This window comes from Erinaceus europaeus, chromosome 16 (assembly GCF_950295315.1).
Source record: "Erinaceus europaeus chromosome 16, mEriEur2.1, whole genome shotgun sequence".
Classification (NCBI taxonomy): Eukaryota; Metazoa; Chordata; class Mammalia; order Eulipotyphla; family Erinaceidae; genus Erinaceus; species Erinaceus europaeus.
In genome coordinates, this window is record NC_080177.1 from 70,446,766 (window position 1) to 70,474,049 (window position 27,284).

At 40.7% G+C, this 27,284-nt stretch overlaps 1 protein-coding gene and 1 gene segment (V, D, J or C); both read right to left on the minus strand.

The window, feature by feature from the left end:
* Nucleotides 1-27,284, minus strand: part of LOC103125982 (T cell receptor alpha chain MC.7.G5-like) — a 578,475-nt gene that overhangs the window by 311,655 nt on the left and 239,536 nt on the right. The window lies entirely within an intron of this gene.
* Nucleotides 11,128-12,099, minus strand: LOC132533483 (T cell receptor alpha variable 13-1-like). The segment is given in 2 exon segments: nucleotides 11,128-11,488; nucleotides 11,991-12,099. Coding segments are annotated over 2 exon segments (408 nt in total).

Consider the following 27,284-nt stretch of genomic DNA (forward strand, 5'->3'; position numbering starts at 1 on the left):
CTGCCCTCCCTGAGCAGACAACCTCACCAATGTGTCCTGGACCCTCACCTCTCCAGAGCCCCATCCCACTAGGGAACGATAGAAACAGTCTGGGGGTATGGATCCACCTGCCAAAGTCCATGTCAGTGGAGAAGCAAGTGCAAAAACCAGACCTTTCATCTTCTGCACCCCATAAAGACTTTTGGTCCAAACGCCCAGAAGGATATAGAATGGAGAAGCTTCCAATGGAGAGAATGGGACATGGAACTCAGGTGGTGGGAACTGTATGAACTGTACCCCTGTTATCTTGTTAATCGTTATTAAATCACTAATAAAAAATTAAGAAGAATCATGCCACACATATAATCTTTAGGTCATAGTCACACAAAACTGGTAAAATTATCCATACATCACAACTTTCCCCTTTGCTCTTCAGTGATAACAGGAAATGCTACATACGTGGGCTCTTTCCCCGGGATCCCAGCCCAGCTGCAGCCAATCAGAACTTCATTCTTTTTTAATATTTATTTATTTATTCCCCTTTTGTTGCCCTTGTTTTTTATTGTTATAGTTATCATTGTTGTTACTGATATCATCGTTGTTGGATAGGACATAGAGAAATGGAGAGAGGAGGGGAAGACGAAGAAGGGGAGAGAAACATAGACACCTGCAGACCTGCTTCACCGCCCGTGAAGCGACTCCCCTGTAGGTGGGGAGCCGGGGCTCGAACCGGGATCCTTTCGCTGGTCCTTGCGCTTTGCATCACCTGCGCTTAACCCGCTGCGCCACCGCCCGACTCCTATTTTCTTTCCACCTCTGAATCAGCTGCTAGTTTCCACAGATAGTTAACTGGGTTGTTAAACTTTGAGAACAAATGAAGTGACATATGTCAAACAACTTTCAAGCGAGCAGAAAGCTTTTTCATTAGAAAACCAAACCAAACAAACAAATAAAACCAGGGTCAGGGAGATAGTAGAATCGATATACAAAAGATTTTCATGGAGCCATGCGGTGGTGGACCTGGTTTCAAGCCCCTGGTCCCCACCTGCAGGGGGAAAGCTTCACTAATGGTGAAGCAGAGCTGCAGGTGTCTCTCTGTCTCTCTCTACCTCTCTCCTCTCTCAATTTCTCTCTGTTTCTATCCAATAATAAGTGTATTTAAAAAAAGATTTTCATAACCAGGACTCTGAGGTCTCAGGTTCAGTCCTTAGCACCACCATATGCCAGAGCTGAACAGTGAGATAGTGAAAAACCAATTACTTTAAAAATAGATATAAAAATGACACTTATCTTTATTTTTTTAGTTTTTGCTTTAAAAACACTTAATTTTGTTTGGATATTTAGGAACTTCAGGCATAGTGTTGGTAAAAAAGGAAGACTTATCTTAATTGTTAGCTAGTTCAAGACTAAAATGTTGCAGACAAGTATGTGAGCATAGTGTGCCTAACCCTATGGTCTCATGGGAGCATTTCCCTGCATCCAGAAACCAAGGCACATCAACAATGAATGGTCTAAGAACTTTATGTGCCCAAGTCCTATTTAACTAAAACCGAAATAAGAGCAGCAGTTTTGTTCTCAATCTGTCCTATCCTTTCCACATGCATGAAATGTTGCCCAAATAATAATAGTATATAATAAAATTATTTTCTTGACTGAACAGACAGATTATGGGAGACTGTCCTATTTCTTCACTTGATGTTTAAATTCTCTCTGAAATAAGATAATGTGAGAGTGGCTTTAAAACATTCACTTGTCCATTGAGTCCCTTCTTTAAATGATAGAGACTAATTCTGAGAAACTTCTGGGTCCTCTGAGCTCCTGATGACATAGACTCTATCCCCAGCTCACATCCCTGCCGAAGCTACCAGATTATAAATGTGGTTTCTATAAGCTTCTTCATGCTTTGGTTTTTCCTGAAAATATGGAGAACATTCTAGGATATGGAAGTTCAACCTAGACTCTTCTGACACAGGAAAGTTTGTTTCACTGCTTTTGTATGGAGAATTAGGAGCATAACAGCTTTTTTTTTTTTTTCCCCAACAAGTCAGTTTTTTGAAGGTGTTGTCAACAAATGCAAGCAGTGCCCTCTTCAGGTCAGAGAAATAATTACTGCGGCAAGAGTTGACACAGAAATAGCTCAGTTTAGTCATCGAATCTGATCTGGAAGTAATCTGTTTATGAGTCTCTGATTTCTATTTATACTCAGTGAAGAGTACTTAAATTCAAATTATACCCTTGTGTTCTCTTTATCACTGCTTTTTAAAATCTTACCTTTTAATCATATCCTGTCTTCTCAAAGAAACTTCCAGTGCCTATGTTAGAACTTAATAATTTTCCCCTTAATATTCTGTAAAAGATATTTCATAATTATAAAATAAACTGGAAGCAATATTTTCAGGCTCTATTGAGTTTTTTCCTTTTGTCTGTGCTGTTCCCACTCAGAAAGGCAAGGAAAGCTAAAGTGTGCGTGACGAGGTTCTGTCCTCACAGAGACTATAACCTGTTTGTAGGAATGAAGAGCAATCCCTTGAGAGAATCACAAGTTCTTCAAGGAGGTAGTCCAGTAAAAGTAAAAAATTCGGTTCAGATATAACACTGAGGAGATAGAGCTTTAAGTGCACATATCACCATCTGCAAGGACCCAGGTTCGAGCCCCCTCCCCATGAAGCAGGAACACTTCATGAGTGGTTAAGTAAGTCTGAAGGTGTTTTATCTTTCTCCTCCCCCCCTTCTATCTCCTTTCCTCTCTCAACTTCTCTCTGTCCTGTCAAATAAAAATAGAAAGAAAGGGGGAAAAAAAGGAAAAAATGGCCACCATGAGCGGTGGACTTATTGTGAAGGCACTGAGCCCCAGTGATAACCCTGGTGACTAAATAAATAAATAAATAATAGAGCTTTAACATGTGCCTAGAGAACTAACATAATCTGCTTAACTTGGAATATACATAGATGAGAAACGTGGGTGAGCTGAACAACCAAAAAAGAAATTCAAGAACTTGAAGTACCCATGGGTCAGTTAGGAGACCAGATTGACTGGAATAGAAGTAGATTTGGGGAAAGAAGTAGGGATAAGGTAGAAGTAGGAGAGAATGAGTACATCTGAGGAAGTGAGTGATGCTGAGAGTTTAGATTAGCTAAATGCAAGGGACTGCTCAGGCGGAGGAGTAGCAGGAAGGATCAGGGAACTCTGAAGGTGACCGACCACCTGGTGGGTCAGGAGTCCTCGCAGGGGAGAACAGAATACACCACACTCTGTTGGAGGGTGTATCTGAACTCAAGTTTTATTTAGCAAGTGAGAGTTTATATATCCTTCAGTCTTACATAAACAATATCTGGAACAAAGCTCATTTCTTGATTAGATGGCCTTGCATTTTTACACAGTAATGTCGTACTTTATGGGGTGATGCATTTCTGAGTAATAGGCTTAGCAGATAGTATTTTACGTAGAGTTTCAACATATTTCATAAGAGGAGGTGAGTAAGTATTATTAACAATTTTTCCTAAAACTTTATGTATTTGATGACCCATAACTTTGTCCACCTCATTTCCTGTTCATCTGTATCTAATCTGGGAAGAAGGGCTGTTTGTCCCCGATTACACAGCATCATTACCATGTACATAATGAAAACAATAATCAGAGTTTTCAATTTAGATCTGCTCAGAATGCCAAGACCCACTCCCAGAATTCTTCTTCCTTGAAGAGAGTTTTCTAGGGCGCTGACCCTGTCAGACCCATCATTCTGGAGTTGAGTGGGGCTTGGCAGCTAAGTAAAGCCTTTGCGCTGTGTAAAGACGTGATCACATATTTGCAAAAATCAGAATTTGATAGTATTGTCTCACCAGCCTTTGAAAATACAGTTATTTCTCTTTTTCCCACTTAATTACTTGGGTACCCGTCCATTTTTGTTACTAGTCATCATGATATCATTCACTTTGAACTCTTCTCTCTTCTTTCCCTATTACATTTTCAAAGAATCTGTCCTTATTTTGTTTTCACCCAAAGAAAAGTTAGAAACCACAACACAGGTGAAGGAAGCTTGTTTAGGTAGTGACTGCTGGGAAAAAAAAAAAAAAAAAAAAAAAAGCACGGCACAGCACTGGGACTTGATAACGGCAGGAACTCCTGAGAAACACAGGAGATGCCTCTTGAGTTTGTCTCTGGAAGATCAGGAGCCAGAGCACTCATCAGTCCTTTTTCCTCACTGGCTGGTGTTTCCAGCAGGAGTGATATCCCCCTTCTACTTCCAGGTCATGTTTGCCCATGGGCTGAGAGAGTATCTGAGGAGTTACAGATGATTGGTGTATGTTATCAGCCTGAGACGAATCTGTGTGTCCACAGAGTTATCTCTAACAGCTATTGACAAAATCAGGGCTAGGCGTTTGGATGTTACAATCTGTTGTGGTATTTTCTTTGCGTCACTGGGATGTCTGCTTGCTCTATGTTGTGTCAGTGTGTCTTTAGGGTAGTGAGTGGCTCAAAGCTATTTAAAACAATTCAGGAAGGTAACATTATGTGAACTGTAAGTCTCTTTTCTTCAGCTGGTATAAGACTGTGGTGATTATTTTTTCCTCTTCCAGAGCGAGGGGGGAGGGTAGAGCACTGTTCAACTCTGACTTAAGATGGTGCTGAGGATTAAACCTGGTGCCTCAGAGCCTCAGGCATGAAAGTCTTTTGCAGAACTATTGTTATTTCAGCTGCCTCATTTCTTGGTTTCTAAACTTACACACATATATATTTTTTTAATTTCCCCTTTTGTTGTCCTTGTTGTTTATCATTGTTGTTGTGTTGTCATTGTTGTTATTGCTGTCATTGTTGTTGGATAGGGCAGAGAGAAATCAAGAGAGGAGGGGAAGACAGAGAGGGGAGAGAAAGACACCTGCAGACATGCTTCACTGCCTGATGAAGCGATTCCCCCTGCAGGTGGGGAACCAGAGGCTCGAACCGGGACCTTTACAACAGTTCTTGCACTTCACGCCATGTGCACTTAACCCGATATGGCTCCTCTTACACACATATTCTAACTACTGTTTCATAGCACTAAATATCATCATTATTGCCTTATAGAAGACAGCATCCCAAACTACCTGGGTACTGTCCTATGATGATTTCAGAAATGAGTCTTTTATAGACCTTCCCATCATTCTTCCACATCATCTGACGTAGGTACCATAATCCCAGCACATCGCTTAGGCATTAGCAGGAACAGGGAGGCCTTTGGCCATGTGTCCATTATCACACCTTTCAAATGAGAAAGTTTCTCTGAAGAGATTCAGTTTTGGACATGGATGGATAACCAGAAGAAAAATACCAAGGAACACAATGAAAACAGTTAAGATCATGGAATCTATCAGCTCCCCCCCAAAAATATAAAGATTTTATGGACAGAGGATACACTTAGGAAGTCACATGTAACATATGAAGGTGTAAAGATACCACATAATGGTTGAGCTAAAGAGACTTCACATTTGGGAAGCACTGCATAAGCCATTGCTTTCACTGCTATTTTGAAGGCTATAGCTTGAAGACAGCCATTTCTATGTTTCTTCTTTTCGGGTAGGAGAAACCTTAATTCTAGAGTGAAGTCAATGATTCTGAGTTCCTGTTGTCTTGACTACTCCCCTCATCCCCCACTCCTGACTGGAAACTGAGGTCTGAGGTTTCTGTAAAGCTCTCCTCATCTGGCACCTCACTGTGCCCTCCTGTAAGCACAGAAATACATTGCAGAATCCTTCAACTGGGAAGCTGAGATCTTGAGCTGGAAAGACTTGTCTGCTTTGTGGAACTGCACAGAGAAACGATTCTCCTTTGCCTTCTCTTGCTTAAAAGATTCTTGGCGAATGACAAAAATCAGCTTTCCACTGGGAAGTTGTTTGTACCAGAACAAATAGTAATCTGAATCACTGGTTTCATATGTGCAGTCTAGGGCCACGGTCTCTGTCTCCCGCACAGACATTTCCAGCTGAAGCTGAGTTACTGTCTGAGCCATGAGGGATCCTGAGGGAAAGAGGAAAGAAAGGACAGAACTAAGTGTGACAGCAGAGAAGTCAAACAGGCTGACTCAGAAGCTGCTCCCTACCCCATTCAACTTCTCTTGATCCAACCCCTAGGCAGAAAATACAGCAGCTTTCTGTCTTCTCAGAACTGGAGTGTTTTAGGCAATGCCTCTTCCTTGTACTCCAGTCCTAGTATATAACATTATATACAAACCAAAACTCTACCCCTTTCTTACCAAGACAGGTGGAGCCTACCACTGCCCACAGTAGATTCACAAGTGTCATGCTGGAAACTCTCCTGCCGAGTGAAATAAATGTCTTTCACTGTGAGCTAGGGTCTCCTCTGGACTAGTGACACTGTTGCTTCAGACCAGGAAGTGGTGTGACAGGCGTGTGTGTGTGTGTGGGGGGGCAATGAGGGTGGTGATGGTGGTTCTCTCTTACTGAGTAAAATCATACCAAAGCATTCTAGTTTATTTTACAGAGAGAAAGAAAAAGAAAAGAAGGAAAGGAAGGAGGAGAAGGAGAAGAGGAGGAAGAGGAGAGGGAGGGGGAGTAGTAGTAGCTATAATTTCTAATAAAAGTGCAAACTTTCTCTCTTGAGTTTTCACTTTAGGTTGAGAGCTAAGAGAAGAGGGGCTGGCAAATTTCTGCCTGATGAGCCACAACCTTGGAGAGAATGCTCCTTGGAGTAGGGAGCTGACTGGACCAGGATTCATTTTCAAAAGATGGCAAATTCTGTAATTTCCTTAACGTAAAAAAAAAAAAAATTCTGGTCTGGGGAGGTAACATAATGCTTATTTAAAAGGTTTCATGGCTAAAGCTCCAAAGTTCCAAATTTAATCCCTGGCACCAACTGAGCAGTGCTCTGGTAAAATAAATTGAACAACAAAAAAAATAAAGACAAAGGAAAAAAGATAAAATATGAATAATTATCTGTGGATGATAAGAATATACCTGTTGTATTAATTTACTCAATCTCTAATATTCATAGTGTCTTTACATAAAGAATTAGGTATATATGTCTGTGAATGAAAAGAACACTGAGTAAATTTTGAAGCAGAACACAGAATGTCTCATTGTGCATTTATTTCCCACTTGCCTTTTTCAAAATAAGTACTTTCGGTTATACTGTTGGTGGGAATGCAAAGGTGCAGCCCTTTTGGAAGACTAGATGGAGAGTTCTTAAACAAATAAAATGGAAATCCTTTATGATCTAGCACTTATGCTCTGTGTCAAATCTTCTCAGAACACTACTTCTTTTAAAAGATTAACAGAGGAGCTCATAGGCTAAGCTACAATAGCTATAGTTTATTTCTTATTTTATCAGTGACTTAATATTGATTTACAAAATTACATGTCAACAGGGGTATAAATCCATTCCATTCTCACCACCAGGGCTCTGAATCTTCAGTCTCCCTATTGTAAGCCACCTCAGGTTGTAGACTTGGGCCAGTCATCATCTCTACAACTATCCTCTCTTTTTTTCCTGATTCAATCCTCTCTTCCCCTTCAAGCCACTAATGACAACATTACTACTTCCATATGTCCCTCTCCTTTTCCTCCTCTCTCTCTGGTTGCTGACGGAGCTGAAATTCAGGGCCCTCTTATCTTTATCCTATTACTTCTCCCTTGCTGGGCACATGGCTCAAGGCTGTTTGGAGGGCACAGAAGGTCGGAGTTCTGGCGTCTGTAATTGCATCTCTACTGGACGCGGGTGTTGACTGGTTGATCTATACCCTCAGTCTGTTTATCTATGGTTGATTTTACATCATCTTTATGATCATTCTCCTTCCCCTGACGCTACTCATTCTTGCTTCTCACATTCGACTACTCCTACAATTGGCTCAGGTGACCTTGACCAACCTTCATCCTGGAGGAGTCTAAGCTCCCATAGTTCCCTTCTGGTCAGACCGTAGATGATACAGATCACGTATCTACAGTAATCACTGGTATGAAAATACTAAAAGTCATCCAAGTAAATTCCATGAGTTTCAGTCAAATTTCCCCAGTTCCATTTAGGTAGCAAGAACCCTGTTTCTTCTTCATGATCATCTAGATTAATTGTCCTGCCAGTGTAGCAACTCACTTCTTGCTTGAATGGCTCACTTGGTATGGAGACCTCCAAATGACCATATGGTATATGAAACCTTACATTGTGTTAGTTCCCAGAACCACCATAAACCAGACCCAGTGCAATCAACTTGCTTAGAAGTCACTGGCTGGTCTCTGTGAGCAGTGATGCCATATTGAAAACTCAGTGATGCGTCTATTACTGACAGTTTGGTTATCTGACAGCAGAAGTAGCTAGATCTGACTTGGTGAGAGAAATCCCATGCGTTTGAGTTCATAGAAACCTTTACCTCACCTTGGCTAATTGTTTAGATTTTTAAAAATTTAATAATTACCAATGTGATTATAGGATAGAGGAGTACAATTCCACACAATTCCCACCACCAGAGTTCTGCATCCTATCCCCTTCATATGCCCCTGGGAGTATGGACCCAGGATCAATATGGGGTACAGAAGGTGGGAGGCCTGGCTTCTATATTGTTTCTCTGATGGACATGGGTGTTGGCAGGTTGATCAATACCCCCAGCCTGTCTTTAGTGTTGTCTACTGGGGTAGGGCTCTGGAGAGGTGGGGTTCTAGGACTCACGGGTAAGGTCATCTGCCCAGGGAAGCCAGGTTGGCATCATGGCAGTATCTGCAACTTGGTGGCTGAAAAGCATTAAGATATAAAGCAGAACAAATTGTTCAATAATCAGGAGCCTCAAGGTAAGAATACAGCAGCTGAGATTTGGGGTCTCCATTTTGGAAAAAGCTAGGAAGTCTACTTTAGGCATATTCCGAGATCAGACGAGATCGGGCGTGTTCAGGGTGGTATGGCCGTAGACTGCTTTAGGCATATTCCAAGGGGCCACGACTTTACCAGTTTTTGCTTGATAGCCAACATGCAGGTAAGCTAAATGTATTGTCTGGGGAGATGGTGTCAGAGTTGAAGATAGGACTTGAAAGCTGGATCAGGAAAGAGAATAGCTTCCAAATATGGGAAAGATATATAAATACCCTTAACTATAAACCCCATCGATCTGATCTGGGACCAAAACACATAGGAGCCTTTGTAACCTCTGTATCCTTGTAGGTCTGAGCTCACATTCTGTGGTCATAACTAGGAACATTCTAGGCTGCACTCATTGCAGGACCCGTCTTCCTTGAGTGGCAGAGTATGTTGACCCAGGCTCCCTTTAGAGAGTGGGGCAGTCCCCACCATTGTTGTTCTACATTGAGGGCGAGGCCCTGTAGAGGCCCATAAGAGGGCCCACAATGCTGTTCCTGATGGAGATGATGAGCAGGAGTGGAGAGAGGGATCTGTTAGAGGCCTAGACCCATTATATCTATGTGGGAATCCCAAGACTCCCTGACTAGGGCCCTGGGAAGTACCAAAAGAGCCATCATTAAAGTATGGGTCTCTTGCCCTTATTCAGCTTTCTGTAGTCCTTACTTTGTATGACAAGGTTAGGCTTTACAGTGATTGAGGGAAATAAAATAGGAAGAAGGTGAGGAGAGTCTCTAGGTCTAAGTAGAGACTATTTGACTAAGTACTTCGGTGTCTTTTTCAGATCTCCCTACTAGCTTGTTGCACTCACTGAGCCACTGCAAACTATTGCACTCTTTTACTTTAAGGTGTCTATTTCCCCTAACTTATGGGTGCATGCACTGAAGTGGGCAAGATCAGAAAGTGGTGATACCCTCTGGATGGCTGATGTGGTTCACACGCCCATTCCTCAGTGGTGTTTGATCAGCAGCTGGTGCTCTCTGGTGGTCACTGATGGAGACGCAGTGACCCGAATACCCTCCTGCTCCTTTAGTCACCCTAAATGTAATGCAGTTTACTTTCACCCACCTGCTCAGGGCTCTCATCCTAGGAGGGGGGGAGAGAGAGAGAGAGAGAGAGAGAGGGGGAGAGAGAGGGAGAGAGGGAGAGAGGGAGAGAGGGAGAGAGGGAGAGAGAGAGAGAGAGAGAAGGGGAGGGGAGGGGAGAAAGAGAGAGAGAGAAAGAGAGAGAGAGAGAGAGAGAGAGAGAGAGAAAGAGAAAGAAAAGAAAAGCAGGATGTAGGTTACCCTTCAAAGACCACTTGTTTATAACTTCAGTTAACACCTTATTTGGTTCTTTTTCTCTGCTAGCAAGCTAAAGGCCTATACCTTTTAATTTTATTTATTTTTTTTAGAAATGTTTGTTTCTTTTTATTATTGTTGCAGTTATTGATGTCATTATTGTTGGATAGGACAGGGAGAAGTGGAGAGAGGAAGGGAAGACAGAGAGGGGGAGAGAAAGACAGACACCTGCAGACCTGCTTCACTGCCTGTGAAGCGACTCCCCTGCAGGTGGGGAGGTGGGGAGCCGGGGTCTCAAACCAGGATCCTTATGCCGGTCCTTGTGCTTTGTGCCATTTGCACTTAACCCGCTGTGCTACTGCCCAACTCCCTGTACCTTTTTAAAGCACCAAGTTGTTCCATCACATTTTGTCCTCTTTTCAGTCTGTCTTCTATATACACTTTATACCAGCTCCCTTCAGGTCTCGGAACTTGATCTTCTAAGTCAGAATGTCAACATATATTTTCTTTCACTCCTGAATTTGAATGTCATGGCTTTTAAGATTTTCTGTTTTTGATGAAGTTGTAAAAGTCTCAAAGGCAAGAATGTTACCCTGTTGTCCTTTTGTCCTTTGGCGTGCCCGACTTCCTGATACACTAAGCGTCAGGTCTGGGGGCCAATTTTAAGAGAGTAAGATTTCACAGGGTAAAACAAAAGACCAGGGATGACATTTGAAAAATACAATCTCCCTGATACAGGATCTTCAAAGGAGGGATTGGATATTGTGTTATATATAAAATAAAAATTCTTGTGTTTCCCTCTGCTCAGTTAAAACAAGTCCTTCCAGGGGGGCAGCCCTTAGTCTAAGTTCATGGTGAACACTCCATGAGACACAGAGAAAGCAGTGCCCCAGCCCCCCCGCCCCTCGTGTGGTGTGTCCTCCTGCTGTGCCCCCTCAAAACCTTGGCCTCATCCAACAGGGCCTTGGGCAGCTCACAGGTGCCCTCCCGCAGTTGGTCAGGTTAGAGGTCCGGATGGAACAAGTGCCCCTGGAATTTCTCTAAAAGGTGGGGCAGGACTCAGCAGGGTTTGGGTGCAGGGTGCAGGGGCCCCAGCAGCACTGTGTGCTCGCTGCACATACGAGTGAGGCGGAGTCAGAGAGCCTGGACTCCTTCACGAGCAGGGAGAAGTGCTGGCCATCTTTGTTTAGCCTGATTGTAAATCTCTCATTGCTCTTCTCTTTCTCATTCAGTCGTATTTGCACCAGGTTGCTGAGGCCTTTGCCAGGAACCTGCCTAAACCATTGGAAGAAATCAAGATTGCTGTCTCTGTAACTGCAGTTGAGTGTGAAACTGTCACCTTCCCGGACCTGCAGAGAGTCAGGGTTCTGCTCCACTGGAGGCTGTCCATTTGATGCTGTCGGGGAGGAGAGGAGAGGTCTTCATGTGAGTGGCCCAAAGAGTGATGCGGTGGATAAAGCACTGAACTCTCAAGCATGAGGTCCTGAGTTCAGTCTCTGGCTTCACATGTGCCAGAGTGAGGCCCTCTCTCCTTCTCCCTCCCTCTTTCCTTCTCTCTCTCATTCCCTTTCTCTCTGTGTCATTCTCTCATACATTTATATATTAAATCTTTGTATGGAAGAAACTTTTCTCATTCAAAGAGGTTTCTCTTTACATGTATAAGACCCTGGGTCCCATTTTCAGTACCTCATACACCTCTTCTACCCTTGCCTGACCCCAGTTTTTTTCATCATTTGTTTAATATTTCTTGAACTAAACCCCAGGCTGTTCTGATACCCCTCTAGCATTCTCTGTCAGAGTTGCCCTATTCCTCTGCCCGACTATCCCATGCACTTCTCAGCTGTGCGTGTGTGTGTGTGTGCGCGCACACACACACACACACACACACACTCACTCACAGATTAGCTGCACACACAGAAGCATCAGTGCAGCTAGCAGAGTTTCTTCCATTCTTGTTTCTTTCTGAGTTCCCTGCCAGTTCAGCTTGATGGGCCTCGTTCACTGTCCCAGCTCCTTCTGCTTCTTTCAGTTCAGAATCACCAGTGAACTTCCTTCTGTTTTCACAACCAATCAACATCTTACTTGTCACATTTAACACGTCATTAACTGTGCTCTTTCCTGCTGCTCCTAATTCTCATTCTTCTAGTTTCTACGAAGTTCCTTCTGTCCCTGGAGCAAGTACTGCCCCCATGTGGTCTGAATCTTTTTTTTTTTTTTAATGTTTTTCATCTTTCCCTTAACATAAAGAAATCCACTGTGTTAAATTTACAAGAAACTAGAACATTTAAATATATGAAAAGAAAATTAAAAAGAAAAAAAAACAAGAAAGAAAGAAAGAAAGAAAGAAAGAAAGAAAGAAAGAAAGAAAAGATAATGTTGGGTCAGCAAAATTGCTGAGTCATTCAGCCCTGTGTGTGACCCAGGTTTGATGCCAGGCCCTCTCTGCACTGGAGGAAACTTCACTCTCTTCCTCTACTTGAAAAAAAGCCAGCTTGGAGTGGTGAAGCTCTATTAATGATATGAAGAAAGAGAAAGAAAGAAAGAAAGAAAGAAAGAAAGAAAGAAAGAAAGAAAGAAAGAAAGAGAGAGAGAAAGAAAGGAAGGGAGAAAGGAAGAAAGAAGTAAGAGATAAAATATAGCTTTAAAACACTCTCTGAATATCTTCAGTGCCTGAGTCACCCTTCCTTACTCTCCTGTTATTTATGCAAGTGTTTTGTCTGTAGTCCAAGCAAATGACTCTGAGGGGAAATATATATAAAAATGTATTTAAGAGAAGACCCTGATAAACTCAAAAATGAGTCATACACATGGCAAAGTAATGCATTATTCACGTGAGTTGTTTTGCTGGCCCAAGAGCTGTGATTGATGTTAATTGCAGATTCAGTCTCCCACTATTTTTCTTTATGGATAAAACTGTGTGAAATAGGAAGACTGATTCTTTAATCCCTTTCTCTAATGCTCAGTGTAATTGTAACTCAAAATGGAGCTAGCTCCCTCCTGGAGCTGCTAGGTTGGGGAGTACTATAATCCACTCTCTCCATCTTATATCTGTGTTGGGGGAAAAAGTAGACGTCACTGGAGAATCTGGATATTTATAAATCAGTAGACAGTCCTGGGAACTGGATTGTTCTCTTTCTTTCTTTCTTTCTTTCTTTCTTTTTTTTTTTTTTATCCAAGCACTGTCAAATCACATCAAGTCTGGAACCACAGAGATGCTAGTAAACTTCTAGATGTTCCCTTACAGTTTTCTTGATACTGATGGGGACACTTATCAGAATTGTTTTTAAATTTTAATCTGAGAATTTTAGTCTGAGAATAATAGAAGGAATTGTCCCAGTTGTTTGGATGAAATAGTATTTACTTTGGCAGTCTCCTTTGCAATTTTCTTCTCTCCTATTTCAAGTAGGGTGATTCCAACATTTTTTTTTTAACCTCCAGGATAATCACGGGGGCTCTGTGCCTGCACTATGAATCTACTGCTCCTGGTGGCCATTTTTTCCTCATTTTTGTTGCTTTTGCTGTGATAATTGTCATTGGGTAAGACAGAGAGAAATTGAGAGAGGAGGGGAAGACAGAGAGGGGAGAGAAAGACACCTGCAGACCTGCTTCATCTCTTGTGAAGCTACCCAGCCCCCTTGCAGGTGGGGAGCCAGGGCTCAAACTAGGATCCTTGTGCTTCATACTATGTGCGTTTAACCTGGTGCACCACCACTCAGCCCCCTCATTTCACTCTTTACAGGTAGGAATATATTTAGTTAATGGTGATGGATTATTTCCCAAGCAGTGCAGTCTTGGGATTGTGGCTAACTAACAATAAATGTTAATGCCTGCTACCTAAAGTTCATTCATTTAAATCACACAGGATGTGCAATTCACTGCTAGAGAATCTGTTAATTATCCAGACTGCTTAGGAAAACACACATAAAATCAGCTTACTCTAGGGGGCAGTGCATGATAGGCATCAGCACTATGACGGGTTGCATTGGATCGACCTTCTCCTGGTGCATTCCCTGAGTACCCAGTCATTGGGGAAACTGACGATCCTTCCTAGCCGACTGAATCCACATGGATCCCAGTCACTTTCAAAGCCAGCAACAAGCAGCTCCTGACAGCTTTCAACCTGACCTGTTGACTGGCTACCGAAGAAGGGCAAACGCTAGAAGAAGAAGAAGCACTTATGACAATAGAAGTAGAAGTATCAGAGCAAAGTACTTTAACTAAGAGCAGGGAGCTTAATCACTGGCTAAAAAATAAACTCATATGGTCACCTCTGTTGATGCAGAAAAGGCATGTAGCAAAGCACAGCATAAATGCAGTATATCAAGCACTTTGAAATTAACAACTAATTCTTGACCATAAAAAATGCATATGTTGCAAATCTCAGCCGATACCTAGAGGGGATGGGGGTGTGTGAGCAGGGTTATGAGAAGTTTTCCTTGCAATTTTAGGGGAAAGACAAAGATGTCCTGTACCTTAACTGTGACTTGACAGTGCTTCAGAACATTTAGACGATACCATCAGCTCAGAGGAAAACAGTCAGAATGAAAAGAATTGGGACGGAGGGTAGATAGCATAATGGTAATGCAAAAAGTCTCTCATGCCTGAGGCTCCAAAGTCCAAGGTTCAATTCCCAGCACCACCATAAGCCAGAGCTGAGCAGTGCTCTGGTTAAGAAAAATAATAATAAGAATTGGAAAAAAAAAAGAAAGGAATTGGAAGAAAAGACATGGGATAGGGGTCCAGGCTGTGGTGCACGGTTAAGCTCACATAGTACGAAGCACAAGGACCCTCTCAAGGATCCCGGTTTGAGTCCTTGGCTCCCTACTTGAAGGGGGATTGTCACACAAGTGGTGAAGCAGGTCTGCAGGTGTCTTTCTCTCTCCCTCTCTATATTATCCTCCCCTCTCAATTTCTCTTTGTCCTGTCCAAAAAAAAAAAAAAAAAAGCACACCGAAGCAGAAGATTTGTAGTGCAGGCACCAAGCCCCAGCAATCACCCTGGAAGCAAATAAAAAAAAAACAAAGGAAAAAAAAGATACGGGATATTGGGGGGTGAGGACACAGGACTTTGGTGGTGGTGGTGGTGTGTGTGGGACTATATTGTATAATGTTATGATTTTGTAAATGACTATTATTCACAAAAATTACTTGGAAAAAGTTATGGAACATTATTTGGATATTTGTAGATGAAATACTTATATATTAGAAAACCTGAAAGAAGAAAACTTTTGACCAAGACAGGCTATAGCATAAATAATTCAAAAAATGTCATTTGCATGTTAAAATTACAAAGAAATTAAAGAGTACACATTCAATTGCATAAGAGTAAAAAAAAAAAAGAAAAAAGACAAAGGAAAGAAAATTTCTAAATGCAATTAAAGCCAGATAGAGGGTTCAAGTCAATTGAATTGCAAATCGAACATTAGACTCCACATATACAGAAATTTGATGTGTGATTAAGACAGCATATCAAGTCAATGTGAGGGGGGAATATTCTGGAATGACAGCTATCTGGTAAAAACCAAAGGTATCAGCTTGGATTGAAAATTTCAGTGTCTGCCAGTTTAGCCATCACTTAATGTTATAGCAAGTCTTTTATTACACATTTCTCTTTTTCACTGGTTTCAGTATCTAATTTTAAAGAGTGCCTTTTGCTTTTTGAGTGATGTGGCATTAAGACTAAAATATTGTTAGGCAGAATAGCCATTTCCGTTTCACTACAGCTTTGATGTCTGCTTTTTTATGTTATGCCTTGGTGCTGGGAATCTGCGCCAATTAATAGAAACAGGAGGCTAACTTTTAGATTAGATTCGAGTTTACCATCTTGTTGCCTGAAGAACCATTCTGTTTTATGTACATCAACTTGTGCTTTTCTATGAGTGAACCAAATTAAGAGACCACACATGTTTGTGATGGTAAAACGAAAACATGGGGTGGCAGGAAGTCGGGATTAGCCTTATGTTTAAGGACTGTCTGCACGGTTTATCCTATGGCAGCTCAGTACCTCGGAGAGCAGGGAAGGAGCAGCAAACACACATAACTTAAAGTAACACAGATTCTGAGGGGGGTAGGAAGTTTGCATTTATTCGGGAGCTGTTTTCACTTGAAAACCACGCAGGGTTTTGAAATCAGGCAAGGACGAGACGGCGGTACAAGGGAAATCAGAATATATTAATAGCTATGTCGCATTTGTTTGGATTGTATTACTATGTGGCAAAAATGGTCTTTTCTGAGGTTAGCAGATACAGAGAAGGTATTTGCTTCCCTCAGCCCGCAAACAAACTTGTGTTGACTGAGAAACTGCAGCACATTTGGGCATGCGTTTAGATCTTTCCATTTCTGTAATATGGATTGTTGGCTGGTGGTAGATGTGCTGGGTAAATGGAAATTTATCTGTTCTTGGAATCAACTATTATGGAAACACAAGGTATTTTCATCTATTTACAAATGTGTTTGTAAAAGTAATTGGTGTTATTTCACAATTCAAATATAAGATTAATGGCTGATTCTGGAAAAGAAGTTTTAAGGTTTTCTTAATGTTGTCAGTGGTCCACTGGCATTTTTCTTCTTTGTCTGGAAATAAACTCAGTTCTACACACAATCTTGCACTAAAAATTGTCTGAAATTGTCCATTTGTATGCAATCCCAATAAGATTTTGATCACTGGACTGGGGAAGTAGTTTGCCTGGGGAGACAGTTGCTTTGTCATAGGCACAACACAGGTTTGAGTGGGAAGCTTCAGTGCTTTGATATCTCCCTCCTTCTCTCTCTCTCTCTCTCTCTCTCTCTCTCTCTCTCTCTCTTTCTGTCCCTAAAAAGATGCATGCCAGGATTGGTGAAGCCCAGGTGCCAACAACAAAAGAACTGACCATTGTTTACCTTTAAAACCTTTCTGTCTTCTAACCCATTCTTGCTTATTGTCTCCTGATCTCTGTCCTTAATATTTATCTTGCCTAGAATGTATTCTATTATGATCACTTAATCCTACACATGCTTCAAGTACACATTCAAATCCTAATCTTCACGTATCTGGAAGGGACTTCTAAATCTGTTATGAATTTTACAGTCCCTTGGCTAGTCTGTATTTTGAGGCTATGTCACCCATCCAAAACTTAAAAAATGCCAATTTTGTACCAAATTATACCATTTTGTAATCTATTATGTAATATCACAGGATAATGAACATTTTACTTTTCTTTCTTTAGTTATTTTTGTGATTAATAGTAGGTTGTAATATGAAAAGATTATTGTATATAGTCCTATACCACACCCATCATCAGAGTTCTGTATCCCCACCTCTCACCTCACAAAGATAACCACCATAGTCCTCACAGGTCTTAGACACAGCTTGCTTGTGTATATTAGATGGGAAACTCTTTGAATATAAACATTATGCGGAAATATTTTTATATTGTCTTATGTAGTGTCTGGAGAGGAGGAAATGAAAAACCGTCAGACGTGAATTATGGAGAAATGACATTTCGTTGCTGATTAGAAGAAGGAATGAGTTAGTGTAGAGTTGTACACAGCTTGATGGTGCCAGAAGCCTCATGTTTATAGGGCAGAAGTTAGTATCTAAGTTTTTGTGATGTGCAAGAAGCCACTCTTGTCCTATTTAGTTATTGGACATTTATTCTCATTTTCTGCTTATAGGGTTGCAGTTGTTGCCCAAATTTTGTTCAGCACATAAAAAACCAATTATCTGTTAAGCTGTAGTTAAAAACAGAAACCTCTCCATCCTCAGTTTTATGAACTGAGATTCTGCTCCAATTTCTGTTGATTGTTTATCTGGTATAAGAGAAAAATACACAATGTCCAGGCAGGAAACAGAGTTCCATTTATTCAACAATCCATTTAATTTTCCCAATTTTTTCTGGAGACAAACCAAACTTAACTTTCAAGGTATTTAAATAAGGCCTTAAAGAAGGGAGAAACATAAAATATTATCATGTAAGAAGATAGAATGTCCTAAAAATGTCAACTTTTCCAATGCAATTTCATTTTCATTCATTTGAAAAAAAAAAAATAGCTAAGGACAATTATCTTAGAATTGCCAACTAAATTTCAAAAAAAATATGAAGGCAAGAATTTACTTTTTTGTGATAAAAAAAATCCTCAAACCAAACAATACAACTTAGGCACAGAATTAAGATGCTAATTGTAAAATAGTAAAAGGAGAGATATGACTGTTACTGGTATGATGGGAGTATTTCAAATTATGAGCTAAAAACATGTATTGGTTTTCTTATTACTTGTTTTTTTTAAAGCAAAGAGATTTTATTTTATTAATATTTAAAGAAGTATTTATTTTTTAGATAAAGAGAGAGAAATTGAGAAGAGAGGGAGAGATAGAGAGGGAAAGAGACAGAAAGACAGCCAGAAATTGAGAGGGAAGGGGGTGATAGGGAGGGAGAGAGACAAAGATTCACCTGCAATCCTGCTTCACCACTAGCAAGGCTTTCTCTCTGCAGGTGAGGACAAGGGCTAGAACCCAGGTCCTTGCACTTTGTAATATGTGCGCTCAACTAGGTTTGCCACCACCACTCACCCCCTGCGCTCTCTCTCTCTCTTCCTTCCTTTCTTTTTTTAAATTGGGATATTAATATTTTACTGTCAACAGTAAATACAATCATTTGTACAGGTATAACATTTCCCAGTTTTCCACATAACAATACAACCCGCACTAGGTCCTCTGCCATAATGTTCCTTGGACTATTTTTTTTTTTTTTATATGGGAAGAAGATCATGCTGTGGGAGAAAGGTTCCTGCCCCTTCCTGTTGTTTTCTTTGCCCGACCATGGATTCCAGATGGATGATTTTTTTTTAAGATTTAAATTTTTAAAAAATATTTATTTACCCTTTTGTTGCCCTTCTTTTTTTTATTGTTGTCATAGTTATTATTGTTGTCATCACTCTTAGATAGGACAGAGAGAAATGGAGAGAGGAGGGGAAGACAGACAAGGGGAGAGAAAGATAGACACCTGCAGACCTGCTTCACAGCCTGTGAAGCGACTCCCCTGCAGGTGGGGATCCAGGGGCTCGCACCAGGATCCTTACGCCAGTCCTTGTGCTTTATGCCACATGCACGTAACCAGCTGTGCTACCACCTGACTCCTGGTTGATTTTTTTTTTCATGGTGGAATTTTAATGATTGATCTAGCTATCCACCTGCAGGTTTCTGAAAGGAATGATCAGTCTTGAGTGCAAACTTTTCCTCCCCACCAAATCCACACTTGAACTGCTCTACAGTCTCTTATTACTAAGGACCCCTGACAAAAACATAAGCTCTTTGGGGTTAGTGGTGGGTTTAGTTGAATTGGTTCAATTATCAAGCACATTCAATGAATACATAGGAAATTAGTGGGAAAATTACCTCAAGAGAAAGTGGGAATATAAGTGACTACCTTTTTCTAAGCTCTGCTGTCCTTCTTCTGCATTGATCTTTCTGCTACAAGAACCTGAAATCCTAGTCTAGAGCTTATTATCTTCCAGACACATGACTATAACAAGACCTTAACTTTGTGGTTTACGTGTTTCCATCCCACAGGAAGAAGTGGACTACATAGCTAAATATTTTTTTCTTTTCACACAGGTTGGCAGCTTCTTACAGGTCACATCTGGATGCTTTTCTAGTTTAATGTTTATTTTGTTAACATTAACCAAAGCGAGAGACTGGGTCTCTCTCACTTCAGTGGGATGACTATGAATTACTTCTCCTGTTGGCACAGGAGAAGTTCCTATCAGCGCCCAATTCCACCATAACTCTCACACTTGTGTAAAAATAAACTCCTTAGAACATATAACATTTGGTCACACATGAGAATGCAGGAACAGTAAATACAGCAAAGAAATTTCGGTAGTGGAAAATAGATTAAACATAAAAATCTCCAGATTATTGAAAATTTTTATTATAGAACTAATGATAAATATTAAGAATACTCTTACATATTTGAATGATAGGAGATATTCTTTTGTTGTTGGGGCACTGATGGTTTACAGTAAATACAGTAGTTGATACATATGCTAAATTTCTCAGTTTTTTGCAAAACATTCTCACCCCCAGCCTAGATCCCATAGAAGATATTCTTAAGTGAGGTGGAAATTTAAGAAAGCTGTAAATGTACAGACATAGTTGACAAAACTTACTACACTTTCAAAGCAAAAATATTGTAATAAGTTACAAATGAAGTTAGAAAACAAACAATAGTCTGAGGAAATGACAGAAAATACATCTCAACAGATACTTTATCAGCAAGAAAGAAATACTTCTGTAAAAATAATCTAAAAATGGACAAAGATATAACAGGAAGTTCATAGAGAAGAAAATCCAATTAGTCACATTCTTCAGATCTCACTAGGACTCAAGGAAATAAATATTACAGCAACAATGAGTTGATTTTTGGCCTTTTACAATAATAAACTTGAAATAATTTGTATTATCCAAAAGTAGTGACAATAAAAGGAGACGGAAATTCACACATGTTACAAGAGTGAACTGCTATGACTTTATTTAAAAGTAATATAAAATATCTTTTAAAAAACATGAAAATATCTTTTGATACAATTATCTAATGTTTAAAAAAATCCACCCTAAATATATAAACTTTGTACATGTGTGTGCATATTATATATATATATATATATATATATATATATATATATATATGGAGAGAGAGAGAGTATTATTATCATAGCAGCCATAAACTGAATATGCAGCAATAAAGAATAGCTTAAGTAGATCACAAAATATACATACTATGGACAGTGAAGCACTAATTAAAAATAAATGAGCTAAAATAGTATCTATTGATGAGTAAGTATACCAATACTTCTACTACTTGAAAATAAAACAATTAAAAATAAATCAACGGGGTTAGGTGATGGCATAACTAGTGAAGCACATATGTTACCAAGCTCAAGGATGCAGTTTCAAGCCCCTGGTTCCCACCTGTAGGGGGGAAGCTTTGCAAATGGTGAAGTAATGCTGCAAGTGACTCTCGCTCTCCCTCTCTGTACCCTCCTCCTCTTGATTTCTTTCTGTTTCTATCAAATACATAGGTAATTAAAATACAATATTTTTAAAAGCAAATCAACAAAACAATAAACATATAAACCAACCAACCAATATATGTATGACCATATATTTCTATATATTTCTTAAGCAGGGACAGTGATGGACAGGATACTCAGAAAGTTATTAAAATATCTTCCAGAACAGATATCTGGGGACTTCCGGAGTCAGGGCTATGGAGCAGCAGCAGCTGTGTTTCTCTCCTCTCCTCTTCTCTCCTCTCCTCTCCCAGTGTCAACTAGGAATACCAAAGGAGACCTCCTGGGACCACAACAAGACAGGACTAGAATGACTTCAGGAACCCACCAAATCACCAGTGAGTGCAAATACGTGTGGCTCATGGACAGAGAGGAGCCTAGGGAGAGATTAAGTGGCTGGTAACAATCCAGCAGTTTTCCAGTTGAGACACCACCTCCAGACTGTTTTACCAACAAAAAGATGTCTGATGGGAGAAGAGGATTCCCCTAAGACTCACCAAATGCAACTGTGAGTTTCCATTGCTACTGCCTTCAGAATCTGGAGCCTCAGGAGAAGGCCTTGTGCTGAAAACTGGGGACAGAGAACTAACCAGGAAACTCAGGAGAAGATCTATACCTCGGTGGCCTAGTGGTGGGGCTGAGAGAATCTCTTTGCATAACCACTGCATTATCTCTGCCCCACCCTGCTTTATCTCTTGGTTAGGAGTCAGTGATTAAGCTAAGAAGCCCACTTATAGTTTAAAAGCCCTCAGGCTCCCATAGCCTACAGGAAAGGAAAAGAACAAAACAGGCTTTTAAGCCACTGTGCTCCAACTCAGGGATTAAAGTGATATTGAAACAACTGTCAATTTCCACAACTGTGAACCCTTTAATTACCTTACTTAGACACATCAATCCAGGCAAGAGTGATCAGTAATTTGAAAAGTACTGAGAGAGGGACCTCATAACATACTATATAGAACGGTTAAACTAACAAGAAGAAATATTGGAGAAATGAACCAGGACAAGAGTCCCACTAAAAGCCCCCCAAAGATTGATGCACAAAATAATGAGGTCAACATCAAAACACTAGTTAAGGAAATATTCACAGGAGTGAGTAAAGAGTTTGAAAGAATTGCCATCAGAAATGAAGAAACAACAAATGAGACTCTGGAAGAAAACACTAATTATCTCAAGGTTATTAGAGAGCTGGAAGCTGAAATAGCTGAGCTAAGAACACAAGTAGGTGAACAAGCTAACACAGTATCAGAACTGGGTATCAAAATAGATGAACTCCAGAAAACAGTAGAGGGGAGAGAGGATAGAACCAATGAGGCTGAAGACAGAATTAGCAAGATCAAGGACAAATTAGAGACTACTTAAAAAGAAGTAAGAGATCTCAAAAAGAGATTAAGAGATTCTGAAAACAACAACAGAGACATATGGGATGACTTCAAAAGAAATACTATACACATTATTGGCTTACCAGAGGAAGAAGGAAAGGGAGGGGGAGAAAGCATTCTTCAGGACATAATGGCTGAGAACTTCTCTAGTCTAAGCAACATAAAAGACATGAAGGTTCAAGAAGCCCAGAGGGTCCCAAACAGAATTAACCCAGACTTAAAGACACCAAGATACATCATATTTAGAATGGAAAGGAATAAGGATAAAGAAAGGATCCTGAAGGCTGCAAGAGAAAAACAAAGAGTCATACAGAAGAAAACCCACAAGATTAGCAGCAGACTTCACACAAACACTACAGGCCAGAAGAGAATGGCAAGATATCTCTTGATGCTCAATGAGAAAGGCTTTCATCCAAGACTACTGTATCCTGCTAGACTGTCATTCAGACTAGATAGAGGCATCAAAACCTTCTCAGACAAGCAACAGTTGAAAGAATCAACTATCACCAAGCCTGCCCTAAAAGAAGTTCTGAAAGGTCTCCTATAAACATTCAGACCACCATAAATAGGCTTTATATCAGAACACTCTAAAAATCTACAAGAATGGCATTAAAATTTCTCCAATCTTTGATATCAAAAAATGTCAATGGCCTGAATTCACCTGTTAAAAGGTACAGAGTAGGAAGATGGATCAGAAAACACGATCGTACAATATGCTATCTACAGGAAACCCATCTAACTCAACAAAACAAACACAGACTCAAAGTGAAAGGATAGAAAACTATCATACAAGCCAATGGCCCACAGAAAAGGGCAGGAATAGCTATTCTCATATCTGATATAATAGACTTTAAAGTAAATAAAATTTAACAAGATAGGGTTGGACCCTACTTAATGCTCAGAGGATCAGCCAATCAGGAAGATTTAACAATTATTGACATCTGTGAACCCAATGAGAAACCATCTAAATACATCAAACATCTACTAAAAGAGCTATAGCAATATGTTAACAGCAACACAGTCATAGCAGGGGACTTAAACACCCCATTCTCTCAACTTGACAGATCATCCAGGCAGAAAATCAATAAAGACATGAGGGACCTAAATGAGGAGATAGATAAACTAAGAGGGAAGGGGGTGATAGAGAGGGAGAGAGACACCTGCAGCCCTGTTTCACCACTTGTGAAGCTTTCCCCCTGCAGGTGGGGACCAGGGGATCGAACCTGGGTCCTTGCACATTTATAATATGCGCTCAACCAGGTGCACCACCACACGGCCCCAGGGTTGAAGATTTTTTACAAGTGTATTTTCATGCCCAGAATTACTTTTTTTTCTACTTAAGATTAGTCCTTAATATTAGTTCTACGAAATGGATCAAAGGTGTGAAATATTTCATACATCTGAAAAATTCCTTTTTTAATTGTTGACCATGTAGAGTTATACCAATATATCATATTGCTACCACCAGGACATGAAAATAACCATCTTCCACAAATGGAACATAAAATGAGTCATATTACTCTTCTTAAATTATATGCCTCCAACAACACTCTCCCTTAGTATATATTTTTTAAAAGCTTGTTTGTAGTAGATATTTGAAAATTATTTTCTAACCTCAGTGATTTCTAACCCTTGTTGAAATCCAAGGATCCTTCTTTCTCTTTCTTTCTCTCTCTCTCTTTCTCTTCCTCCCTCCCTCTCTCTCTTTCTCTCTTTCTTCCGTTCTATAACACAATACTAACACCAGATGTTTTATGTTAGCTCTACTTTCCTCTTTGTGGCTGAAGACAGTAGCCAGAGGTTTCCAACCCAGAAGCTGTGAATTGCTGGCACTGTGGGAGCTTTGTATTGAATAAGGCTTTAAATCTTCCTTCCTCTTTTACATTTCATCCAACAGCTGTGCACATAAAAAGGGCAGGCTGAGCACAGCCCCAGGGGTTGATGGTTGTAGTCAGTTAGGAGCAGGGCTGGGATCATCACAGTGGGAGGCAGGTGCCCCCAGGTCTCACAGTCAAAGTGAATGTTCCACTCACCTCATTTGACTACTCAGCTCCAGCTGCAAGGGTGGAAGAGAGAGAACACAGGAGCCGGTGATTCCTCATCCAGCCAATTTCTCTCCTTTCCCCTACCAATCAAAGCTGAATCTCTTCCTTTTCCCTGTTGTCTCCTGAGGAGCTGACCCCTGCTTTGTGCATGAGAGACCCCCACCTTCCCATGGCTGTGAGCTCAGGAAGGAGTCTCCCAAGCCCACTTGTGGTCTCATTCCTAGACCTACTGAGTGCACATATCAATGCTTGACCTGAGGACCAAGGTTGCTTGGGCAAAGGAAACTACTCTGAATTTTTGTTGAATTTTATTTATTTATTATTATTATTTGTTTTCAATATGACATCAAAAACTCCCTCAGATACTAAATATTGATAGTAAGGTCCTTTAAGCTAAAGTAATGATGTCGGGCAGTAGCACAGCGGGTTAAGCGCACGTGGCGCAAAGCACAAGGGCCAGCATAAGGATCCCGGTTGGAGCCCCAGGCTCCCCAGCTGCAGGGGAGTCGCTTCACAGGTGGTGAAGCAGGTCTGCAGGTCTCTATCTTTCTCTCCCCCTCTCTGTCTTCCTCTCCTATCTCCATTTTCTCCATTTCTCTCTGTCTTATCCAACAAGGACAACAATAATAACTACAACAGTATAGCAATAAGGACAACAAAAGGGAATAAATAAAACACGAGAAATAAATAAATAAATAAATAAAGTAATGATGAGAGACCGTAAAGTTATACACCATTTGCTGAGAATCAAGGAGATGCCGAAAAATATAACCCAGTTGTTCAAGTGGTGTCTTACACCAGCTTATTCTTTTCTTTCTTTTAAAAATTTTTTTATGGGGGGGTTAATGCTTTACAGTAAGTACAATTGTTGATACACATCTCAAATTTCTCAATTTTCTGCAAAACACTCTCACCTCCAGCCTAGGTCTTCCTCCACCATCTTGTACCAGGACCTGAAAACCCTCCCCTACCCACTCACTGCCCCTGCAGTTAGTCCTTTACATAGAATTAGCATATCTAATTTCAAGAAGTGGAAGTGCTCCAGAGTTGTCATTTGTCTAAAATTATATGAGTGTTATATGAAGTAGAATCTCCCAATCGTATCATAACTAGGATGTAGCTAGAAAAAAAAAGTCATTGTGGTTAGTGCCACCTCCCCGTTTCCCCACACTGTTCTTGTATGGCTTCCCTACCACATGCTCTCTCTGTGCCACTCTCAGAGCACAGTAATAGAGGGCACTGTCTGCAAACTCCAGCCTTGGGATGTACAGACTGGTTGTTTTCTCTGTAGTCTGGGAATAAAATCTTGCTTTGGCAAAAGGGGCCTCTCCTTTTCCAGAGTAGCCCCAGCCTTTGTAGAGAATAAATTCCAGAGGCTGGTTTGGATACTGTCGATACCAATAGAGGTCAACAAAGCTGGTAGAGGAAATGCTGTAGTCACAGAGAAGGTTGGCAATCTGCCTCTCTGTTTCCCACACTTGTGTCTTCTGGGGTCTGATCCAGTTTGCTCTCCCAGGCCCTGAAACACAAAATACACATCACCCAAGTGTCACTGTAGTTGCCTCATCTGGCAGGGTGGCTCAGAGAGAGGACACAGTTACCTAGAAGGGCCACAGCTAGGAGTAAAGTGAAGGAACACGTGATAGTCATCTTCTCTTCTGAACAGATCCCTAAAGAACTTGCATTGTTCAGTGAGTGGGTCCTTCTAACTGAAGTCTCCCAATCCAGTCACTGGGTGGAGTCTAATCTGACACAAAGTGCTAGTATCAGTGTGTGTGTGTGTGTGTGTGTGTGTGTGTGTGTGTATGTGTGTATCTTAAAGGAACAGGAAGACTTTTAGCCTCTGAGAAACACGTTTGTTCTCAAAATAGCATGAACTCCCCACCTCTCTCTCTGGACTTACTGTTTTTGTCATGCTCATGAACACAAGAGCAATGGGACATGCAGATGCCGCCTTGTCTGTTAGCAGTGGCACTTTCTGACATCTGAAGTCATTTATAGATGCTCCTTTAACCTTTTCTCAACTAGGTATTTGTCTTGTAATCAGAATTCTTTTGGTAAGAGGTAATCATTGGAGCTGTAAATGCCCCATGGTTCTTATTACAGTGGGAAGTAGGAAAGAGTGCAAATGAATTTCTCCATTCTAGTGGCATCACCTCGTCCAGGGAAGCAAGTCTCTGGCATGCCCACTGTAAGCTCATTTTATGCCCAGCAAGAATGGGGATGACTCTAACAGTTTCTTTATGATATAGGAATCATCCCAGAAACCCACAAACAGATCAATGCGCAAAAATGTCCCCCATCACTCTTTTCTTCTGGAAGTGTAGGTAGAATAATCAAAGTGGGGAGAAAAAGGAAGACAAAGAGAAGGAGATCATAGCTAGTCTAGAATAGTTCAGTTCCCTTGAATCTAGCATGGGGAGAGGGGCACTATCAGAATGACTGGCCATGGGTAAGAGGTCATGGTGGGCATGGGGACCTGTGTTTCAACATAGCACCAGTGACTGGAATGGCATTTGTATAAAGAACCTGTTATGTACTACATAGTTACTGTAATACAATTAACTGATCCTAAGCATTACTGTTGTTGTTATTTACATACAATGTGTTGTACTGGAAATGGGTCTTAGAAGTCTTTCGTTTTAGTCATTTGGACTCCATGAATATATTATAGAATATATTATATTTGCGAATTTGGTCTTCAGTTCACTGATCCC